We start from the raw sequence: 21,325 nt of genomic DNA, 5'->3' as shown, positions 1-21,325 counted from the left end.
CCTGCTGGTGGAGGGGAACACCTCTAGGGGCTTCAAGCTCTTGAGAGACAACAGACTCGCTAGGCTTCAACGACAGCGAAGATGGGAATCGGGAACCTCGATGGACCCCTTTGATACAGTCAGCAAAGATGGGAAGGCTGAGCCATACCTGGCCTTCATTTCTCTTGTTTTTAGGCAAAACAAATACACAACTGTAAAAATTACGTGTAAGAACACTGTGAGTGAGAACAGAAGCCTTAGGCCAACAGTCAACTTGGACTTAAGACACAGCAAACATGGAACCAGAGAGCATGTGGGATGGAGGTAAGGCGGCAGGCAAAATCTGCACGTGAGCAACAGCTAACGGTTCAGAAAAGTCATTGCGGAGCCAACAACCCGGTGCTAGGATTCTGACCAATCTGGCTTGTGAGACATTGTCTAGATAGGCTTTCTCTTTTGACCTAGTCCAAAGTGAAAGAACAAAACATACCAAAAAAAAAAAATTCATTTTATTCATTTATTTTTTTGAGACAGGGCATATCTATGTAGTCCTGGTTACCCTATGTATATGGCTGGCTTTGAACTCATGGAGATCCAGCTGCCCCTCTCCCCCAGTCACTGGGATCGCAGCTGGCCTTATTTCATGACTGATGGTGTGTGCGCTCTCGAGTGCACACGCATGTTCACGTGGAAGTCAAAGAACAACTTGCAGAAGTTGGTTCTCTCCTTCCACTCTGTGGGGTGGGATCCAGGGACTAAACTCAGGTTGCCAGGCTTGGTGGCAAGCACCTTGCCTTCTGTGCCCTCCTACCAACCCCACAGGTTTCAAGGATATATTTTTGTTATAGTGGTTATTTAATAAGGTACCAGAACTGCCAACCGGCACTGCAGGGTGAATTCAGACACTCTCTTCTTGTACCCTTTCAAAAAATGGAACTAAGAATTGAGGCAAGGGCTCCTTAACGCCTTCTCCTAAGGAGTTAAATTCTGAGGCGCATCATCCTGGCCCTTCCCCATTCTGTAATTCTCTTCGAACACAGTTTTCTGCTTCTCTTCTCCATGTTCCACAATGGAAAACCTTCAGATACTTTAATACGGTCAGATCATACCTGAGGTGTCTGCGGGACAATCATGGAGCCCCAGAGCTGAGAAGCAAGCATGGGCTTTGGAGTGAGACAGGCCTGTCCAGACCTGGCCTCACCGGTTACTGGTATGACTAGTGCAACCATCAGAACCTTGTCTCTCCTCTGTAAAGCTAGGATAATGTCTGTCTCTGAGAACTGATACACAGACCAAATCAAGAACACATGAGAACTTTCTCACCCAGGGCCTAAAATGTAATAGGCATTCATTTATTGTCAATTCTGTTCTTAGTGTCCTACATCCTTTAAAAAAATCTGGTCAGGTAACATCATTTCTCAGAAACATGAATGAGATGGTTCTTGGACCTTAGACCTAATGCCTTTGACCATGCTCCTAAAGGAAATGCAGTAAAAAACTGGGTTAGAGGAGTTACTGGGTTACATTGCGACCAGCCCCAGATGTACCAAAATACAGACGACATTACATTATGTACTCAAACCTATGAGCCACTCATTTTGAGTATTATTTCATATATCTATATCTATATCTCCAGCTTCCTTACTCTGGTAATTATTTTTAAAAAAACTCCTATTTTTAAGTTGTGTCTGTGTGTGCACACGGGCACGTGCGTGTGTATTTGTGAATGTGAATGTAAGTGCAGGTGCCAATGGAGACCAGAAGAGGGCGTTATAGCTCTTAAAGTTGGAGTTATAGGCAGCTGTGAGCTGCCCAGTGCACACTCTTAACCTCCATCCACCTCTCCAGTTCCTCTGGTCACCTTTTAGATCAGTTTTACATTTATTAATGATGCTCTATGAGTCTACTTGCTCTGTTATTCTCATTCTTTCTCTCAAAGACCAAAACAGTTGTGGTCGAAATGATGCAGTATCAGTTTATAGACACCACGACAATGCTGAAGAGCCTGTCACTAGATTTACACACAAGGGCAATCAAGTGATTTCTAATAAAAGTACTAAGGCACCTTGAACTTGGTAGGAACTGACAATGTGCTGGAAACACACACACACGTATTTATATACATGTGTATTTATATGTATAAATGTTCATATACATACACACACACATATATTGATATATCAGTATGGGAATGAATGAACAAATGAATGAAAAATAAAGATTGACACAATAGACAGACAAGTCCTAACAGAACAGCTTCCTTGGGCATTTCCGGAAAAGGTCTAGAGTCCTGGGAAGGTTGAGGAAAGATGTATCTTTTGCTTTCTAACACAGCCAGTGGCAGGCCACCATCTAACAAAGTGGGTCTTCTGGAACCGAAAATACACTGGTCTAACCCTGAGACCAACTACTTATCTGGTCTCTGAGCCTTGTCTCAGGTTACCTACTAAATGAGTGTAACAGCCTTTTCCTACACAGAGTTGTGGTGACATCATATAAATGAATCATATAAAGGACCCTAATAGCATTTCTTAGGTACAATCTTGATATCAGGATTTAAAAAGAAAACTCCCCAACTGTTTCTTAAGCACCATTTTTGTCTAAAATTATGCTCTAATGCTCTAGTTGAACAATGGTTACGACTCAGGCTGTGACCTGCTAACCAATCCACAGACATTGTCAAATTATTTCTCTGTTGTGGGCAAGGACCATGAATGTGAGTTAAAAGTGAGGTAGGGTCACTTATACTTAGTGATGAAAGGCCTTTTCCCCTAAGATAAGGAATTTGGTAAGGGGACTGGAGATGGCTCAGTGGTTAAGAACATTTACTGCTCTTGCGGAGGACCTGGGTTCTTTTACCAGAATCCTCAGGGTAGCTCACAAGCATCTGCAACTTCATTTCCAGGGGATCTGATGCCCTCTTCTGGCCTTCACGGGCATTGCATGAAGACAGTGTGCATGGTGCAGACAAACACATAAAATAAAAACTAAATAGTTTGAAGACTAAAGTAAGGAGGCCTATTCTCACACTTCCATCAGCACTGAACTAGAATTCTAAGCTAGTCCAGTAATGCAAGAAAAAGCAATTAATGATGCCCACAGAAAGGGAGAGTGGAGCTGTTTTTAATCAGCAGATGAGCATTCATATAGAAAGCTCTAAGGCATCTGTAAAACAGCACCAAAACCAAAACCCTCCCATAGCTGGTAAGTGAGCTAGGAAGACAGGACATAAATCAACATAGATATGCTAATTACACTTCTGCACGCTGGCAATTGAAAACAGGAGCAGTATGAACGATAAGCATATTCTGAACTCAATTTATGTAAGCACACCAAAATCCAACTAATTATGTACTATAAATACCTTATTTCTTAATATCTTAATAGAATTATTTAGTGTGTGTGTGTGTGTGTGTGTGTGTGTGTGTGTGTGATGGTAATAGGGAAGAACCCTGGTACAATGAGACTGTGTAACACAGACAGTGAACTTCAAGGTGAGAGGTTAACAGGAAATGAAATACAATCCCCAAAGTGAGTGATGACTTGGGAAGTCAGAAACGCTCAGTCATCTTCATCTTTCCTGCCAGCTCATCCTCAAGGCTTACCAGCTCAGATGTGAAAGGTGTGTTTTGCTTTTACATTACTCGAGCCTCATGGTAAATTTCCTCCCCTGACCGTCGCAAGGTTGGTGTTTTCTTACATGTAACACACATCTGTCTCCCCTGCTGTGTCTGTAGGCTGTGATTATAAAAAGACAAGCCATATCCTGGAGAAGCCACGGAGCATGCATCTGACAAACTGTTTCGGGAAAACACACAGAACTCAGAAAAATCCACTAAAAGGGAGAAGATCTCAACACACATTTTCAGCAAAGTAGACTTACAGAAAGGGGGCTGGAGAGATGGCTCAGAGGTTAAGAGCACTGGCTGCTTTAGTGATTTTAGGTTTCTTGTTATTCCATAGTAAGCTGAGAATTTTTCAACCCAGATGTCTCTCAATGGAGGAATGGATACAGAAATTGTGGTACACTTACACAATGGAATACTACTCAGCAATCAAAAACGAGGAGATCATGAAATTCGCAGGTAAATGGTGGGATCTAGAAAAGATCTTCCTGAGTGAGGTATCCCAGAAGCAGAAAGGCAGACGTGGTATATACTCACTTATTAGTGCATATTAGACATATAATATAGGATAATAATACCTTGCACCTAAAGAAGCTAAGCAAGAAGGAGGACCCTTGGTAAGATGTTCAGTCTTCATTCAGAAAGGCAAATGGGATAGACATCAGAAGAAGGTGAAAACAAGAAACAAGTCAGGAGCCTACCACAGAGGGCCTCTGAAATATTCTACCTAGTAGGGTATTAAAGTGGATGCTGGACTCCTAGCCAAACTTTGAGCAGAGTGCAGGGAATCTTATGAAAGAAGGGGGAGATAGATCTGGAAGGGTCTGGAGCTCCACAGGAGAACAATAGAACCAAAAAATCTGGGCCCAGGTGTCTTTTCTGAGACTGATACTCCAACAAAGGACCATTCATGGAAATAACCTAGAACCTCTGCATAGATATAGCCCGTGGCAACTCAGTCTCCAAATGAGCTTCCTAGTAAGGGGAACAGGGGCTGTCTCTGACATGAACTCAGTGGCTGGCTCTTTAATCACCTCCCCCTGAGGTGGAGGGGGGGCACCCTTACCAGGCCACAGAGGAAGACTATGAAATATCTTACCAGGCCACAGAGGAAGACTATGAAATACAGTCCTGATGAGACCTGATAGGCTAGGGTCAGATAGAAAGGGAGGAGGTCCTCCCCTGTCAGTGGACTGGGGAAGGAGCATGGGAGGAGATGAGGGAGGAGGGAGGGCAGGATTGGGAGGGGATGAGGGTGGGGGTTATAGCTGGGATACAAAGTGAATAAATTGTAATAAATAAAAAATTATATTAAAAAAAAAACAGCACTAACTGCTCTTCCAAAGGTCTTGAGTTCAATTTCCAGCAACTACATGGTGGCTCATAACCATCTATAGTGAGATCTGGTACCTTCTTCAGGTACCCAAGCACATATGTAGGCAAAATGCTGCATGTACATGTAAACAAACAAACAAATAAAACCTTTAAAAGAAAGGAAGGCAAAAGGGCAGAAAAAAAAAAAGACACTTAGATTTAGACTGAATAGATGAGAAAAATAAAACAAAAAAACCAAAGAGGACAGGGAAGGGGAAGGGGATGATCTGGGGAAAACTGGACAAGGGATTGAATACAGCCAGAACTTATTGTATAGAATTCTCAAAGACCTAAGGATTTTTATTAAAAAGATACTTAAACACGACAGGGCAGCAGACTCACAGTGGCTGTCATGGCATGCACAAAACCTGTCAAAGATCAAGCCAACCAAAATCTAATCATGGTGGGGAGGGGCCTATACCAAATCCCACCCCTAGCTGAGGAGCTGCCTGCAATTGGTGGCTGCTTAAGGAGCCAGTTTCCAGGGAGGACACCTGTGCTCCAGCAAATGGTCCCCTCACCCCTGCACATGCTGAGAGCACTCTTTCCTAAATTAAAAAAGGCACTTAAAATTGAGGGGGGGGGGAATGTTAGTGGGGGAGGCAAGGGAGGAACTGGATGGGAGAAAAAGGGAGTGGGCTCAACCAAACACATTATATGCATGCATGAAATTTTCAAACAATAAAAAAAGATAATGTAAGTTAAAATCACGTAGGGAAGCCATGGTAACATATGCCTGTAATCCCAGCACTTGGAAGGCTGATGCAGGAGTATGGCAAATGCCAAGCCAGCCTGGGCTATGTAACAAGACTCAAACAACATATATCTACATGCCAATACAGACAGATTTGAAAGCATTGCAATTCTACTTAGAAAACGTGGGTTGACTGCCCTGTCATGTTTAAGAATCTTCTTAATAATAATATCTTCTTAATAATAATAATAATAATAATTAGTTCTTTCAGAATTTTGTACAATGAGTTTTGGCCAAAGTGTAGAAAATGCAAACAAATCTGTGATAATGAAAATCAGGTCATCGGCTACTTGGAAAATCCGAGGGTGAGAAGTACATATTCATAATTTCAATTATGGCGGTGCTTTCATAGACTGTGAAATACGTGCTTCTTTTTACTCTATTACTTGTGTCTCATTAAAGCTGAGGGGAGTTACAGGTGTGGGAACTTGAGGCCCTTGAATCATCAAACTGCAATGACTGAAGATGTCTCGGGCTGGGAGAAGTGCTCTCGAGGCAGACAGAAAGTGCCACTTCTGGGAACAGATGGCCCTTTAAGGCAGAGAGCAGCACGGGGTTAAGGTGTCTTAGCTCTAGATGGCCAGGAGAAGAGTTCTTCCATTTTCAATTCTGTGATTAAGTCAACAGGATTTCTGATGTCAGGGTACAGAGAGACCCAGTTTGAAGCTCTGCCAGGGAAGTGAATCTTCGCCGTCCCAGACCTCCAGCTACAACAGCACGGGGCTGGGAGCTGGTGCCTGCATCTTGCTCTGCGGATAGACTCCTCTGGGATGGAGTGTACAAAGCAGATGCAGGTGGTTAACGCACTCCCGCGGGCACTAAGGAGCTTCCCAGAGCAGCCATGGTGGCTCGGCCTAAACTAGACCCTGTGTATGTGGAAGGCTAACTAAATTCTTTGTTTGGGGTTTTTTTTTTTTTTTTTTTTTTTTCAAGACAGGGTTTCTCTTGTGTAGCCTTGGCTGTCTTTGACTCTCTCTGTAGACCAGGCTAGCCTCAAACTCGCAGGATATGCCTGCGTCTGCCTTCTTTAGTGATGGGATTACAGGCGTGCGCCACCGCACCCGGCTGTAAAATAGATTTTTTTAAAAAGGAAGAAGTGGGGTTCTCTAGGCAGGTGCTCTCAGTTTGGTATCTCCTTTTAAACAGTTTGAAAGACATTCTATGTGCTGTGTTTCTTTGACTGTGTGTGTAAGTGCATATATACCTTTAAGGTGCACACACAAAAAAACCTCTTATTTATTTACATGTATTTATGTTTGTGTCTGTGTGAATATGCATAGTGTGCATATGAATATGTATATGCGTATGAATATGTATGCCTGCCTGCCAGAGGCCAGGAGAGGTGATCAGATCCCCTGAGGCTGGAGTCATAGGCAGCTGTGGGCCTGGCCATGGATTCTGGGAATCATACCATACCCCTGTCCAATGCAAGAGCAGCAAGTGCTCTTAATCACTGAGCCATCTCTAGCCCTGTAGTGCAAAGCTATTGTTGCACAAGATGGGATGAGTTCTTCTCATTTTGTAACACTGGCTTTATGCCACGGTTCTTTATGCCATGGTTCTTCTTGTTAATGGTCTCGCTCCGGCCTGGCCAGTTCTCTAAAGAGTCTCGGAGAAGCAGCACATTCCTGTGTGTACCGGAAGTATGGCCGACAAGGACGAGCCGTATGGAGTAATGAGAGAGGCACGGCACACCATCAGCAGGTACACCGATGGGCTGGGTAGTCCGCAACATGGATGGCGGAGTCTCAACTCCACGGGAATCTCAAGAAGAGCCTGTTGGAATGCTGGCCGCGTGCACCGTGAGCAGCCGAAGGAAAAGCTCACACAGCCAGTTCTTACGGGGGATCCCCAAGCAGAGGTGCTACCTCCTCACCCTAGCCTCCAGCCCACACCAGCACGTGCCTGATGAAGCTTCCTCCTCGACGCATGGTGTCATCCCCTATGCCCGGCAACCTTCCTCCTGCTGATCATCCTATGGTTGGAAGCGGACACGGTGCCTAGACAGCCCTTACTCAGGGTGCCCGGATGCTTGGCCTGGAGATGCTTCCTGGACCTTCTCTAACGTTCTCAGAGATGCTGGATCCCTTACCTCCTACCAGGCAGAGGCATGTGTGTGTGTGTGTGGTGGGGTGGGGTGGGGTGCATGCCTGTGGAGGTTGAGGATACCTCCCTGTAGTCAGTTCTCACCCTCCATCTTTACATGGGTTGTAGCAAACTCAAGTCTCCGTGTGTGTAGCAAGCACCTTCACACAACGAGCCATCTTGTTGGTCCTTCACATACTTTTTATTATAGTATACTGCTATAATTTTCTACTAGTGATTGCTAGCAATTTCTTGCTGTTTCTGATCTAAATTAAACTGTCATATCTAATATGCATAGCAAAAAGCATACAACATATAGTATATAGGACATATACCCCGAGGACAATGAAGGATGCTGCACTATCCCATATAGAAGAAGATGCCCCTGGAAGCCTTTCTGGCTTTATTCATGGACCAAGTCTTCTCTAGTTTGGCTACAGACTCCTACCTCTGCCTAAGGTATTCTTTCTTTGGCTCATTTGGAAGCCCAAGGTTCAAAACCCCAGACAATCTTTAAAAAACATTTTTTTCCCCTGTAACAGAGTTTCTCTGTGTAACCCTGCCTGTCCCGGAACTCGCTCTATAGACCAGGCTGGCCTGGAACTGACAGAGACTCTCCTGCCTCTGCCTTCTGAGTGCTGGGATTAAAGGTGTGCATCACCACCGCCAGATTATTTTTTTCCAAACTAAACCAGTAACTATTAGCAATGACTGCTGTTCTCTGGATGAACAGAATGAGTTCTTAAAAGACCTGAGTTAACACCCTAAGATAATTTAAGGAAGCAGTGACCGCTGGGGACAGCAAGCGAGGACTTGTTCCCAGGTCCTTTGCTCAAATGGGGATGACCCTAGCAAGGGAAGGACTTTTGTGGGTTTCTGGTCACTCATGTGATACGCCAGTTCCAAAGAAAACCAAGGAAACCCAATGCTTGGTAGTTGTCTTCAAGAGACAGGATTATATACCTGAGGTGGCCTGGGACTTGCTTTTATTTCTAGATCTGGGGATGTGCTTATATTTCTAGATCAGAGATGGGAGGTGACACGTCATCCATTTTCTTGTGTTTTCCACGGCTCTTGAACAAACTCTCCTCCAGCCCATATAAACCTTAGGCTTATATACCAACCATAACTATGACATCTGTTGCCCAGAATCTCTGTCTTTGCCCTTTTTTTTTTTTTTTTTAAAGATGTATGTATTATTTATATAGCGTTCTGTCTGAACATGTGCCTGCAAACCGGAAGGGGGCACCAGAACTCATTGTAGACAGTTGTGAGCCACCATGTGGGTGCTGGGAATTGAACTCAGGACCTTTGGAAGAGCTGCCAGTGCTCTTAAGCTCTGAGCCAGCTCTCCAGCCCCTGTCTCGAGCAGGCTGAGGCCCTCTTGGTGTGCCCTATGCCGTTCACTCAAGGATGGCAGAAGCTGCCAGCAGGCCACTAGCAATGGTTCTCTTTAGCCAGTCATGGAGGCCTGTGTTCCCTATATTTACAATGCGCTTGGGGTCTCTGCAACAAGATCTCCTAATATGGTGTGTGCGCTCACACGCGTGTGTGTACATATATGTGCATATATGTGGGTGCACATGCAAGTGTATGTAAGGCTACAGGTCAACATCAGGCATCTTCCTCACTGCCTTGTTTATTGAGACGGGCCGCTCAAGCTGGAGCTTTCTGATTTGGCCAGACTCTGGGACCTTCTGTCCTCAGTACACTCCTACCCCCAGCACTGAGATTATAGGAATGTATATTGCCTCACTCAGCTTTTTTTATTTTTTTTTTAACATCGGTGCTGGAGATCCAATTCAGGTCCCTCACGTCTGCATGGTAAGCACTTCAACTGAGCCATCTCCCCAGCCTCAGAGACCTTTCAATCCTTCTTAAGTTGTTCTCTGACCTTCAGCTTACCACCCCTCCTCTGCCATTGGCTGCTCCTTTCCTTCCCTCACCCTACCCTAGGCAAGTTCTTTCTGCCTCTTTGGTGCCAAGTGAAATCAGATCTTTGGCATCCCCACTGAGTCTTCCTGAAGGCTGCGCTTTCTGCCCAGTGTGCTGGATCAGACCTGTCTGCTCAGCATAGTCCTAGCCTCATGAGAGGTGCTGGCAGGATGCTCTGAGAGGGGTATCCCTGGAGAAACGAGGTCTCCAACTACATCCACCAGAGAGGGACAAAGATCCACAGCTCTGCCCCACCCTGCCCCACCCTTCCCACATCCCTCCTTACCACCAAGACGTGTTCCAGAAGGTCCAGGTAGCCCAGGGTGCATTCTGTGCCATACCGCAAGGCTCTGGTTCGTACCTCTTCACTGACATCAGGGTAGAAGGATGCTTGCTGGAGACAGATTGGAGGGTGGGAGGAAAGGGAAGGAGATGGGGAAGAGGAAGAGGAAGAGGAGGAGGAGGAGGAAGAAGAAGCAGAAGAAGAAGAAGGAGAAGAAGAAAATGTTGATATTTTAAACCAAAAAAGAGCCACTTAAAAGTTCCCAGTGCAGCAGTGCTGGGCACCCTGGTCTCTGAGGCAGAAGACCTCGCCCAGTGACCTCTGTGAAGACTGTCACCCCTATCCTCTGGATGGGAGGGGAACCCCTCCCTCCTGCCCTCTTGCAGCAGATCCTTTGACAGTGTGCAGGCTGGCTCCCTGGGGACAATGACAGAAACATTGTAGTCTGCTCTCTTCTGCCCTCTCTCACCCTCCTCCATGCACTAAAACATCCAGGAAGATTCCAGTTAAGGCTTCCAGCAGGAGGGTGCAGAACAGAGCTCTGTCTGGTTTCCTGTCAGTAGCAGCAGGGGCTGCAGCATCTTCATATCTGCAGGCTAATGAAGCCCATGTTCCCACTCACCCTCCCAAGTTACAGTCACAGGGCAGTCTGTGACCAGAGCCCTTGGGTTCCTGGGAAGCCTCAGCCAGCAGCTCCCCAGTACCCTGAAGCTCTGTAAATAACTCATCTCCCATTATACAAATGCAGAGATAAGCAAGCCAGAGCTCTGGGTAACAGTGTCTCAGGCCTTTTCCCTGTACCGTGACCTGCCACCCTCAGTCATCCATGACAAATTGTTTCAGATGGCATTGGGACTCTCAGGGCGGCCAGATAAAATGCACCCTGAGTTGATAAACAAGGAAAAGTATGTGTGGGACACCATTCTGTATTTGCTACAGAAGGAAACCACATCTCTTTAGCCATTCTTTCACAGTTTTCACTCAGGAAGGGCTTACAGGAATGCCTAAAACAACACTCCCAATAAGCCATTAGTTGAGACAAAGGCAAAGCCAGTTTCAATGTGGCAGGCCTATAATTTCAGTCACTTGGGGAAGTTCAGGGTCCCAAGTTTAGGCCTGCCTGGGCAACTGAGTTTCTGTTTCAGAATATTTGCCCCGGCTCCCCACTCAGGCCCGAAGTCATGCCCCAATAGGGAACTTGGTTCTTTCATGTTACTTCAAAAACCTGCTTCCATATACACACATAAATCCTGTGTGTTGGGGAACAGAGTGATGGCTCAGCAGTTAAGAGCACTGGTTGCTCTGACAGAAGACTGGGGTTCCGTTCCTAGTACCCACATGGCAGCTCATCACTGTCTAACTGCCAGGGGATTCCGTACCCACTCCTGGCCTCAGCAGGCACCAAGCATATGACAGGAGAAAAGGCCAAGGTTAAGGGGTGCTGACCAGCCTGGCTTTATAGTCTAGCTCCTCTCCTAGGGATGGGCAATGTGGGTGGCAATGCTTGTGTACCCTCCCTGACCTTGGGGGACATGTAGCTGTCATTGAGGAGCCAGATTAGACTAACCTGAGGACTAACAAAACTCAGAACCTTACTGAGTTCCATCTCCAGGGTTGGAGGTTGGGCTGGGGGATAGAGGCTGGGGGTTGGGTTGGAGGTAGGGGTTGTGTTGGGGGGTAGGGGCTGGGGGTTGAGTTGGGGGGATAGGGATTGGGGGTAGAGGTTGGAGGTTGGGGTTAGGTTGGGGGGTTAGGGGTAGGGGCTGGAGGTTGGGTTGGGGGTAGGAATTGGGGGTTGGGTTGGGGGTAGGGGTTGGGGTTAGGTTGGGGGGTTGGGGCTGGGGGTAGGAATTGGGGGTTGGGTTGGGGGTAGGGATTGGGGGTTGGGTTGGGAATAGGGGCTGGGTTGGGAGTAGGGGCTGGGGGTTGGGTATTGGGGTTAGGTTGGGGGGTTAGGGGTAGGGGCTGGGGGATGTTGGTGAGGAGGGTATCCAGAGCCATGCTCGTAAGACTCCCATGTTTCATTATCACCAGATCTCTGAGCCTCCGACTGGGAGTCACAGAGTCATTTGCTACTGTGGGTGACATGGGCCATGGCTATCTCGTGGCCTCACCAGAGAAGGTTACCAGGTTGCTACCAGGTTTCCACGAAGAGTTGGGGGAAGGGTGGTCTTGCTAACTGTGTTGGCTCTGTAACTTGGCAGAACCTTCAGGAGAATAATCTGGCAATAATGAAAAGGCTATACAATTTGATTCCCTGATTCCCCTTAGGGATTCTTCCTAAGCAAACAATCCAAAGCACAGATAAATCAAATAAGCCCCGAGATGTTTCTTATAGTACAGTTGTGGGTAAGTTGGCAAAATGCCTACCTGGCATGCAGGAGGCCCAGGGCTTTGAAAGCTAGCACCCCATAAAACAGGTGGGGTGGTATATGCCTGCAAGCCTAGAGCTCCGGGTATAGAGGCAGGAAGGTCATAAGTTCAAGATCACCTTCAATCTGGGATACATGAGACCCTATCTCAAAAACAAAGCAAAACAATACAGTACAGCTCACAGCAATGAACCCTGTAGACAACCTCCCTATCTGATAACACAGGAAGGGTAGTACTGGCTAATAGGATATCTGTAGTCATGAACAAATTGGTCAGAATGACCACAGTGACACCTTCTATCAACTATAATAAGCAATAAAGAATTGAGCCTAATAAAAATACAGACACATGAAAGCAGGCCAAGTGACACCTGCAAAGTCACTTGGGGACTGGTGTGTTCTGCCTTCTTTTAAGATCAGGCTGTATGGACATGCTTCACCTCTACATTTGCCCTGGCTCCCAGCTCAGCCCCAGAAGTCACGTGTCACGATCCAATAGGGCAACTAGGTTCTTTGGTGTGACTTCAGAACCTTTCTAATGAGGAAAAAAAAAAATCTGTGTGTTGTGGCTGGAGTGATGGCTCAGTGGCTAAGAGCACTGGCCGCTCTTCCAGAGGACTGGGGTTCAATTCCCAGCACCCACACAGCAACTCATAACTGTGTAACACCCCGAGGATTCAACACCCTCTGCTGGCCTCCGGGGGCACCAGGCACACGCGTAGCGTAGAGGCGTAACTCAAGCAAACACAATCATACATACAAAACAGAATAAAAACATTCTGTGTGTGGAGGTGAAGGAGATCCTTGGGTGGCAATCTTCTGATGGCATTCTCTATCCGCCTGCCTCTGCCTCCTGAGTAGCAGGATTGGCGTGAGCCATCACGCCTGGGCCCACTTTAGCCAGGGAGCTCCAAGCATTCATCTGTCTCTGCCTTCTCGATGCTGGAAATATAAGCAGCTGCCTGGCTTATGAAACTCAAGTTACTTTAATGCTCTAGGTATTTTAAACATTCCTAAAGCCACCTTATCTCAGAAATCACTTCCTCTTAGGTACAGATTCTGCGCATGCGCACATAGGTGGCGTCCTGAGGCACTAAGGTAACTCGCCAAAAGCTGGCACACCAGTGCTTGGTCCATTCAACCTCACGGACACTAGAGCACTTTATGTCCTTAGCAAAATATACTTTATAATCACCTGGGAGTCAAGTGTGAGGGGCTTCTCTTTAAAAATGGATGGCTCTAATACGATGAGATTTAGAAATCATGTCAGTTTACATTCGCTACTGAGGCTTTAGAAACTCCTAAGGTGGGTTTTGGAGATGGAACTCAGTAAAGTGCTTACAAGGCAAGCACTTTACTCCCTGAGCTTTCCTCCAGCCCAGATCATTTAGAGCCTGGTTCTCTGTATTTGCCTTATTGCATGAAGCCCCTTTCCCAGGAGAGGTAGAGGCAGAGGGCCAAGGCAGAGGTGGATCTCTGTGAGTTTAAGGCCAGCATGGTCTATAAAACAAGTCCAGAACAGTCAAGGCTACACAGAGAAACCCTGTCTCGAAAACAAACAAACAAACAAACAAAACAACAACAAAAACGGGGTGAGGGATACAACTGTCCCCAAAGGAACTGCCAAGCACCATCATCATCTTATTGTGTTTTTCCCACATGTATGTCTGTGCCTATGTAGGCCAGATAGTGTCTTGCTATGTAGCCTACATTGGTTTCTAACTCACAACAATCTCCCTGCCTCCTCCTCCAAGCACTAGGCTTGCAGATGAGGCGAGAGCAGCAGTTATTTGCTAAATAAATACCATCCTTGTGGGTGTCTCAGGCTTCAGCAATGATACTTGCTTTCAAGTAGGACTCAACACATGAAACAAATATATGTCAGTCCTATACTATAACCATGCAAAGCCAAGATGCAGGACAAGCCAAGGCTACGCACACAGCACTCTCCCTTTTCAACCTGACCTCCTGCCTCTAAGACAGACTTAAAATCTGAGCTCCATTTCACTTACACCTTAACCAGAGCTTTTGTGTTTCTGGTAACATGTGAACTGTTACAGTTTGAATGTGTAATGCCACCAATGGGCTTGAACACTTGTTCCTCAGGTGCTGGAATGCTGTTTGGGGAGGTTTTGAGTCCTCTGGGACACAGGGCTAGATGGTAAGTTTATGCCACTAGGTATAGGCCTTGAATCTACTTATGGTTCCAGTCTAGCTCTGCTTTCTGATCCTTTGAGATATAACAAGCCATGTCAAAAGCTCCCATTGTCACAGACAGCTGCCCCAGCCTGGATCAACTGATATCCCCTAAAACTGTGAAACAAAACAAACATCTCTTCCCTTAAGCTGTCTGAGTGGCAGCAGTGGTGGTGAGGAGTGTGTGGGGCACAAACAATGAGAGAAAGAAATTAATGCATGGACACAAGTATCTATCAGCCTATCACCAACCATAGCAACCTTGACCAGCATGCCTGGGAGGCATGGGCAAGCATAGGCTGGCCATAGAATCAGTGAGCTGGTTTAGTTCTGGTTCCGTCAGGTCTGGTTTTAGTGTTGACCATGGCCCCAAATCTGCCAGGGGGTGGGGGGAGGGTCACTGTTTGATCACCTGACAAACTGGAGTCACTGTCACTCTCGACCTTCTCATCTAGGAACAAATGAGAACCCACAGGATAGCCCTGTGCAGGCACCAAGATACCTGTGATGGGTCATCTCAACTGTCAAGCTGATGAGACTCAGAATCGGCATGAGACACATTTCCGGGCAGGTCTGTGAGGGAGACTCTAGAGTGGGGTAACTGAGGTGGGAGGACCCACTCTAACCGAGGGCGGTGGTGTTTCCTGGGCTGGGCTGTTGGGCTAAGTCGAGGAGAGAAAGTGAACTGAGCACCAGCATCCCTCTCTCTGCTTCCTGACTGCAGAGCACTGTGTGGCCAGCCGGCTTATGCTCCCGCTGCCATGACTGCACCTTTGAACCGTGAGCCACAGCAAACCCTTCCTTCCTTGTTTGGAGGGAATCTTTTCCCCAGGCTGCTGTAAACTGTGCTCTCTGCATGTCTGTCTACTGTAAAGTTTAAGGTGTGAAGCTGCTCCCTGCTCATAGTCCAGCTTACCTCCTTCTCCAGGATATTGAACGAGTCATTTTTAACAGAAAAGTAACTATCTATCTATCTATCTATCTATCTATCTATCTATCTATCTATCTTCCACAACAATGCCCAGGTCTTTACCTTGCATGCTGTCAGCATATCTGAGACAGCCTTCCTGCTCAGATTGGCGGTTGCAATCACATCCTCCTGTCTACAGGAGTTCCCAGCTGCCACGGCTTTGGCTGTTGCCATGGTGATGCCTTTCGTCATTCTTATTGATTCTTCAGGTGAGGATGTCTTCTCAGGTATGTCTTTTGACTGGAACACCTTGAAGTCAGAGACAGAAAAGGAGTAAAATCAAAAAGGAAGAACAAGAATAACTTACTCTTTTCCAATCTGGCTGCAGTTTGTGTCTGGGTACCAAGCTAGCAGTCAGAAGAGATCTAATTTGAGGGCAGTAAAGTGGGTCTTGCTTTCAAGATCCTAGTATGGACAGGCCTCTTACACTGACATTTGACTTCCATGGAAACAAGATGGCAAGGAGGAGGGTTTTTGTTTATTTGCTTGCTTGTTTGTTCTTTTGTTCTTTTTTTTCTTCTTCTTTCTTTGAGACAGGGTTTCTCTGTATAGCCTGGCTGCCCTGAAACTTACTCTGTACAACAGACTGGCCTCAAACTCAGAGATCCGCCTGCTTCTGCCTCCCAAGCACTGGGATTAAAGCTTGCACCACCACCGCCTAGATAGAAAGAGGCTTACAAAGTGCTAACTTCTCCATCTGCGAACCCTACCAGCTGGTGTTTCTATACTGTCTTCTTCAGTCCTGATGTGGGCTCCAGGGCAGGCCTAACTTGAAGACATCACTTTAGGAGACCTCCTACTCACTTTCCACAAACGCAGGTGTGGGGAAAGTAAAGCATTCGGTCCTACGGTTCTTAGCCTGTCTTACAAACATAGCTACCGGTTATGCAGAGGTGTTCAAGTCAGTGACTCTGATTTAAACACACACACACACTCACATTTACAGAAGCGTCAGGGAATTCATGTTAATCAAGGCAAGCTGCTTCCTCTTCACATCCACCTGGTCCTGCCTCTTTACTCTGAAGGACTAGCCCTGTGACTGTATGCCGCACTTGTATCTGTCCCTGCACAGGAGGGGCTGGCCGTTTCAGACCTAAATAATCACTTATCAGCACGGGAGACTCCCCTGGGTAAGAAGGGGACCCCCATAGCATTCTTGCTGTACCACTGCTCACTAAGAAACAGCAGTGACAGTTAAGTATCTCAGGACTGTAAGTCCCTTGTCCAGTACTACAGTAGGATGATGGCTATACAGAGTCTTCCAAACTACTGTGCTTTTCATGAAGAGGCTCTGTGGAAAACACTCTGTGGGGATTAATTTACTTTTTTTTTTTTTTACTAATTTTCCATTTTCACATGTGAGTGGGGGCAGCATGCATGTTTGTGTACAACATGTGTGATGTGTGCACACAAGTGCATGTATATGCCTGAGGCTGATGTCAGGAATCATCTTACTCCTCACTTTATTCACTGAGGCAGGGTCTCTCAGGCAAACCCAGAGCTCACTAATATGGCTGGTCTTGTTAGTTTGCTTGCTCTGGGATGCCCTGTATCCACCCCTCAAGACTGGAATTGTGGAATTGTGAGCCACCATGCTGGTCTTTCTGTGTGTCTCTGGGGATCTAAACTCCTATCCTCATGCATGTACTCAAGTGTTTTAACTGCTGAGCCATCTCCCTATCCTTTCAACTTAAACAATTTGGATGAGTTCTAAGCTACTCACAATGACCAAGTATCTGTAATGTCCCAGGACAGTATAAATTCCAAATCTCCCCTTCCATTGCTACCACAGGGCATCTACCGCTGTCTGAATCTGTATCCAGACACGCCCATCCCATGGCATCCATACAGTGCCTTACAGAATCACCTGCCTTTGACTTGTTTATATATTCTTTAGTTTCTCCTTTAAAACCATGAACTAACTGCATGTCCTAAGCTGGGCTCCATTCAAGGCAAAAGAAGCCAAGGCTCCTCCTAACACCAGAAGAGTTACTCACTTCCGGTGCTGTCCCTCGTGCTGCCTTTGCAGATGACTCTGCAGCAGAAGCAGACTCCCCCAAGTGCTTGCGTATCCCCTAAGAAGTACCTCTGTGATCACACTACAAAGAATAAAACTTCATTTCCTGTGCATGTCTATTTGTGGGGATTAGGAGGAGTTGATACACAGCTGTACTAAGCACAGAGGAAACAGAATATCTCTACTTTCAGGTGCCAGGAACGCTACAGGGCTGGAACAAAGCAAGAATGAACAGAGCTAGTGTCTCTAATGTGAGATGCCTCAGAGGAGCAGGGTGCTGAAGAATATCTCACTTGAAGGCACCTAGGCCCTTCCCCAACAGTGAACCTCGAACTGCCACTCCACATGTGGGCTGTCGCCAACAGCAACATGACAAGAAAGAATGCATATGGTCACCATAACCTAAACACAAGGCTTGTGCAAAGCGGCATTCTGACTTTTCTCTTGGCCAGATATCTGTAATGCTCCAGTGTCATGCTGTCATTTTGACAGAATGAGGCCTAGATTGTCCTAAGTGATACATATCAATCCTAGGGATGTGGGGCTACACCCCAGCCAGAGATATAGACCAGTTGGTAGAGTGTTCACCTAGCATGCATCAAGCGCTGGATTCAGTCCACAGCACCTCCATAAAACCCGGCATGGTGGTACACACCACCAACTTAGACAGCATTTAGGATCAGAAGTTCAAGGCTATCCTCAGCTACATGTAAGTTTGAGGCCATCCTGGACTACACGAACCCTTGATTCACAAACAAACTGTCCCAACAGACCCTAGCCACACTCTGTGTCATATAGGTAAGCAACTACAAATGCTACCAGAAGGCAGAAGATGAGTAAGCCTCCCCAATCCAGGGCTTCTAGGTAAAAACCCTTTACGTTAAAAAGTACAGAGAAGCTCACAGGGCAGTGATTTGGACAGTGGCAGCTAGTTGAGGGTGGCAGCTGCTGGGTACTCACCGTCAGCTCCTGTTTTATGTACTCGATGGTGGCCTCAAGTGCCCTTGTGCCCCGGGTGGCCTCATCTTCCACGGCCTTCACAGTCTTAAGAAGGGAGGTGACATTGGTCACCATCACCTGCGCGGGAGGAGACAAGCACAGAGTATGCTATCTGAGGTGCAGTTTCTGACCCTTCCAATTCCAGACCAAATGGCATAAAGGATGTCTCCTTCCTTCCCACAAGGAAGCAGCTGAGATGTTCATCTTCCCAATAGCCTGGCATATGAGTCCCTCATCCTCATCTCCCCGCTTGCTCAGCCCCAGCTGGAGACTCACTCTACCTTGGCGGCCCCTTTGAGCAGGTACATGGAGGGGTCATCAGCTGGCTTGCTGGCAGCTCCCTTGGTAGCACCAATGAGATCAGAAAGGGCCTTGGCCACGTCTTTGATGGCATTTATCAGTACCACCTGAAAGAACAGGAATCTGGTGAGCAGAGGAGGATGACCTTCACTGCTGACTTCTGCTAGGGTGCAGGGATGAGGGAAGGAGGAGTCTCTGCATCAGCAGCTTTATATCCTTCACCATGACAACACCACCCAGGAAGCCACCCTTGGAGATTCTGTGGCTCAGGGAGGCCGATCACGCTGCTGCTGCTAATGATGATGGTGATAGAGCCAGTAGAGAGTCTGGTCCCACTCCCGCTGCTGAGACTCAAACTAAGGCTGAGGCTGAGAGCTAAATGCATAGCACGACACTGAAGTGGAGGCTGATGCTGTTGCTGACGCTGAGGCTGGGATCTGAATACACAGCCTCCTCCCTGCCAGTCTGCCCACAAGCCGCCTCTGACTGGGTGGAGGCTGCTGACGCAGACACAATAGGCGCCGTCACTCACCCCTGAGCACAGATAACAGAATGTCAACTTCATGTCTAGCAGTAAGGCCTCCACGGCACTCTGCCTGCCTCTGTAGCTTTGGTTCCTGTGATTCTCTGCCCTACACGACCTGTTTAGACACATGGGTCTATCTACTGGGAAGTCTCACCTACTCTCTGCTTAAGGTCTCCACTCCTGATCTCCTTGACCTGGAACCTGGCTCTTCCCATCGTCTGGGTTCAGCTTGAATGTATGCACCAAAAGACTTATCTTGACTACCCTCGCAAAGGGCCTAACTCCTGGACACCAAACCACGGTCAGATGGCCCCGCTTTATCCTATGGAAGTATCAGTCCATGGCACCATTTAATTTATTCACTTATCTACAACTGATCTCCTCCTGTGACCTGGTGAGGCTAGAACAGGCCTCATTTTGTTTTCATATTTTGTTTCATTCTCAGAGCATGTTCGGGCACCCAGTGAATCTTGAGGAATAAATGAAGACACAGGTGGCCGTTCCATCCTGGATAGGATGCTATCTCTACTCGAATGCTGGAGTTGGAATCTGAAGGGAGAACTGACATGAACTGGGTCACTGGGCTACAGCCAGGAGTGCTGGGTGTGGGATGGACTCTGGTCAGTGTGATGCTAAGTACCCCAGCCTTAACCTCCACACTCTTGGGTTGGCTCATCTACAAGCAGAATTAGCAGTGCTAGATTTTTCCACCGTATCCAGTCACCACGGGGACCAGCCGGGATAATGAACATAAAAGCCTTTTAGAGACTCCAGAGCTCCAGACAGCAGAAAGATTGTGACTTTGCAGCCTTCTGCTATCTTCCACACCCTCTGCTGTATCATCTCACGCACAGGGCTGAGGGACCCCAGCCAACCTCCTGCACCCATAGGCTGGGGCTTGTGAAGGCCTGGCTCTCTCCTGAGCCTACAACAGTGAAGAGGTATAGCAGGAGAGAGAGGCACGGCAAGTCAGGGCTGTTGCTCACACGGGCATCCAGGAAGTCCCGCCTCATCCTGGTTGCTAGACAGGTGACTGACATGCAGAGGGGACACTGTTTTCTGAGCAGATTTTAAAAAGTACTTGTGTATTTAAATTTTTAATTTATTATTATTATTGTGTGTGCCACTATGCAGGGATGGAAGTCAGAGTACAACGTGGCAGAGTTGGCTTCTTCTCCCATCTTTGTGTAGGTTCTGGGAGCAGAACTCAGGTTGCCAGGCCTGAAGGAGCTGTTTTACCTGCTGAGCCATCTCACTAGTCCCAAATTTTAGAAGTTGCTGCTTCAAGGGACTGGAGATGGCTCAGCAGCTAAAAACACTTGTTGCTCTCTTGGAGGACCCAAGGACCCAAGTCTGATTCCCCAGATCCTCCATCAAGCAGTCACAATAGCCTCTAGCTCAGGTTGCAGGGGTTTGGCTGCCTCCGGCCTCCTCGGGTACCTGTGCTCACGGGCACATACCCATGTGCCTTCATGCACCACCCACACATACTTAAAAGCAGCTACCTCTGTTTTGAAAGATTCACTTTTAATTATTTAAATGAAATCAGTTTAAAAATCCACTCAGAAAAATGTCCTCTCTGCACGTTAGTCTGTGTCCAGTAGCCATCCGGTCAGGGTGGCTCTCTCATTGACACCCATACATCAATAGCTGGAAAAAAAATAACTATTTAAAAAAAATAGGAAGACTATCCAAACAGACATTTCTCAAAAATGACATACAAATAGCCAATGGCTCTATGAAGATAAGCTCGATGTCAACAAAGCTTAGATAAACTCGGGTCAGAGCCACCAGGAGATACCACCTCACACCTTTCAGGAAGGCTGTTCCCACACTTTCAGAATAGAACCTTCTGGCAGGCCTTCTCCTGGGTATTTACTCAAAAGCATGTAAGCAGCAGGTCAGCGCT

The 21,325-nt window shown here is 46.9% G+C and overlaps 1 protein-coding gene across 4 annotated transcripts in view; it reads right to left on the bottom strand.

The window, feature by feature from the left end:
* Positions 1–21,325, bottom strand: part of Tln2 (talin 2) — a 401,812-nt gene that overhangs the window by 23,871 nt on the left and 356,616 nt on the right. For all 4 annotated transcript variants that reach the window (XM_060384836.1, XM_021638296.2, XM_021638297.2 and 1 more), the window contains 4 exons: positions 18,872–18,997; positions 18,552–18,668; positions 15,638–15,823; positions 10,040–10,147 (listed from right to left, as the gene is read on the bottom strand). In XM_060384836.1, the coding sequence (XP_060240819.1) occupies positions 10,040–10,147; positions 15,638–15,823; positions 18,552–18,668; positions 18,872–18,997 (537 nt within the window). The remainder of the gene's footprint in view (positions 1–10,039; positions 10,148–15,637; positions 15,824–18,551; positions 18,669–18,871; positions 18,998–21,325) is intronic.

The sequence above is a fragment of the Meriones unguiculatus genome, chromosome 6 (assembly GCF_030254825.1).
Source record: "Meriones unguiculatus strain TT.TT164.6M chromosome 6, Bangor_MerUng_6.1, whole genome shotgun sequence".
NCBI classification, from domain to species: Eukaryota; Metazoa; Chordata; class Mammalia; order Rodentia; family Muridae; genus Meriones; species Meriones unguiculatus.
This window is presented reverse-complemented; position numbering and strand designations above follow the sequence as displayed.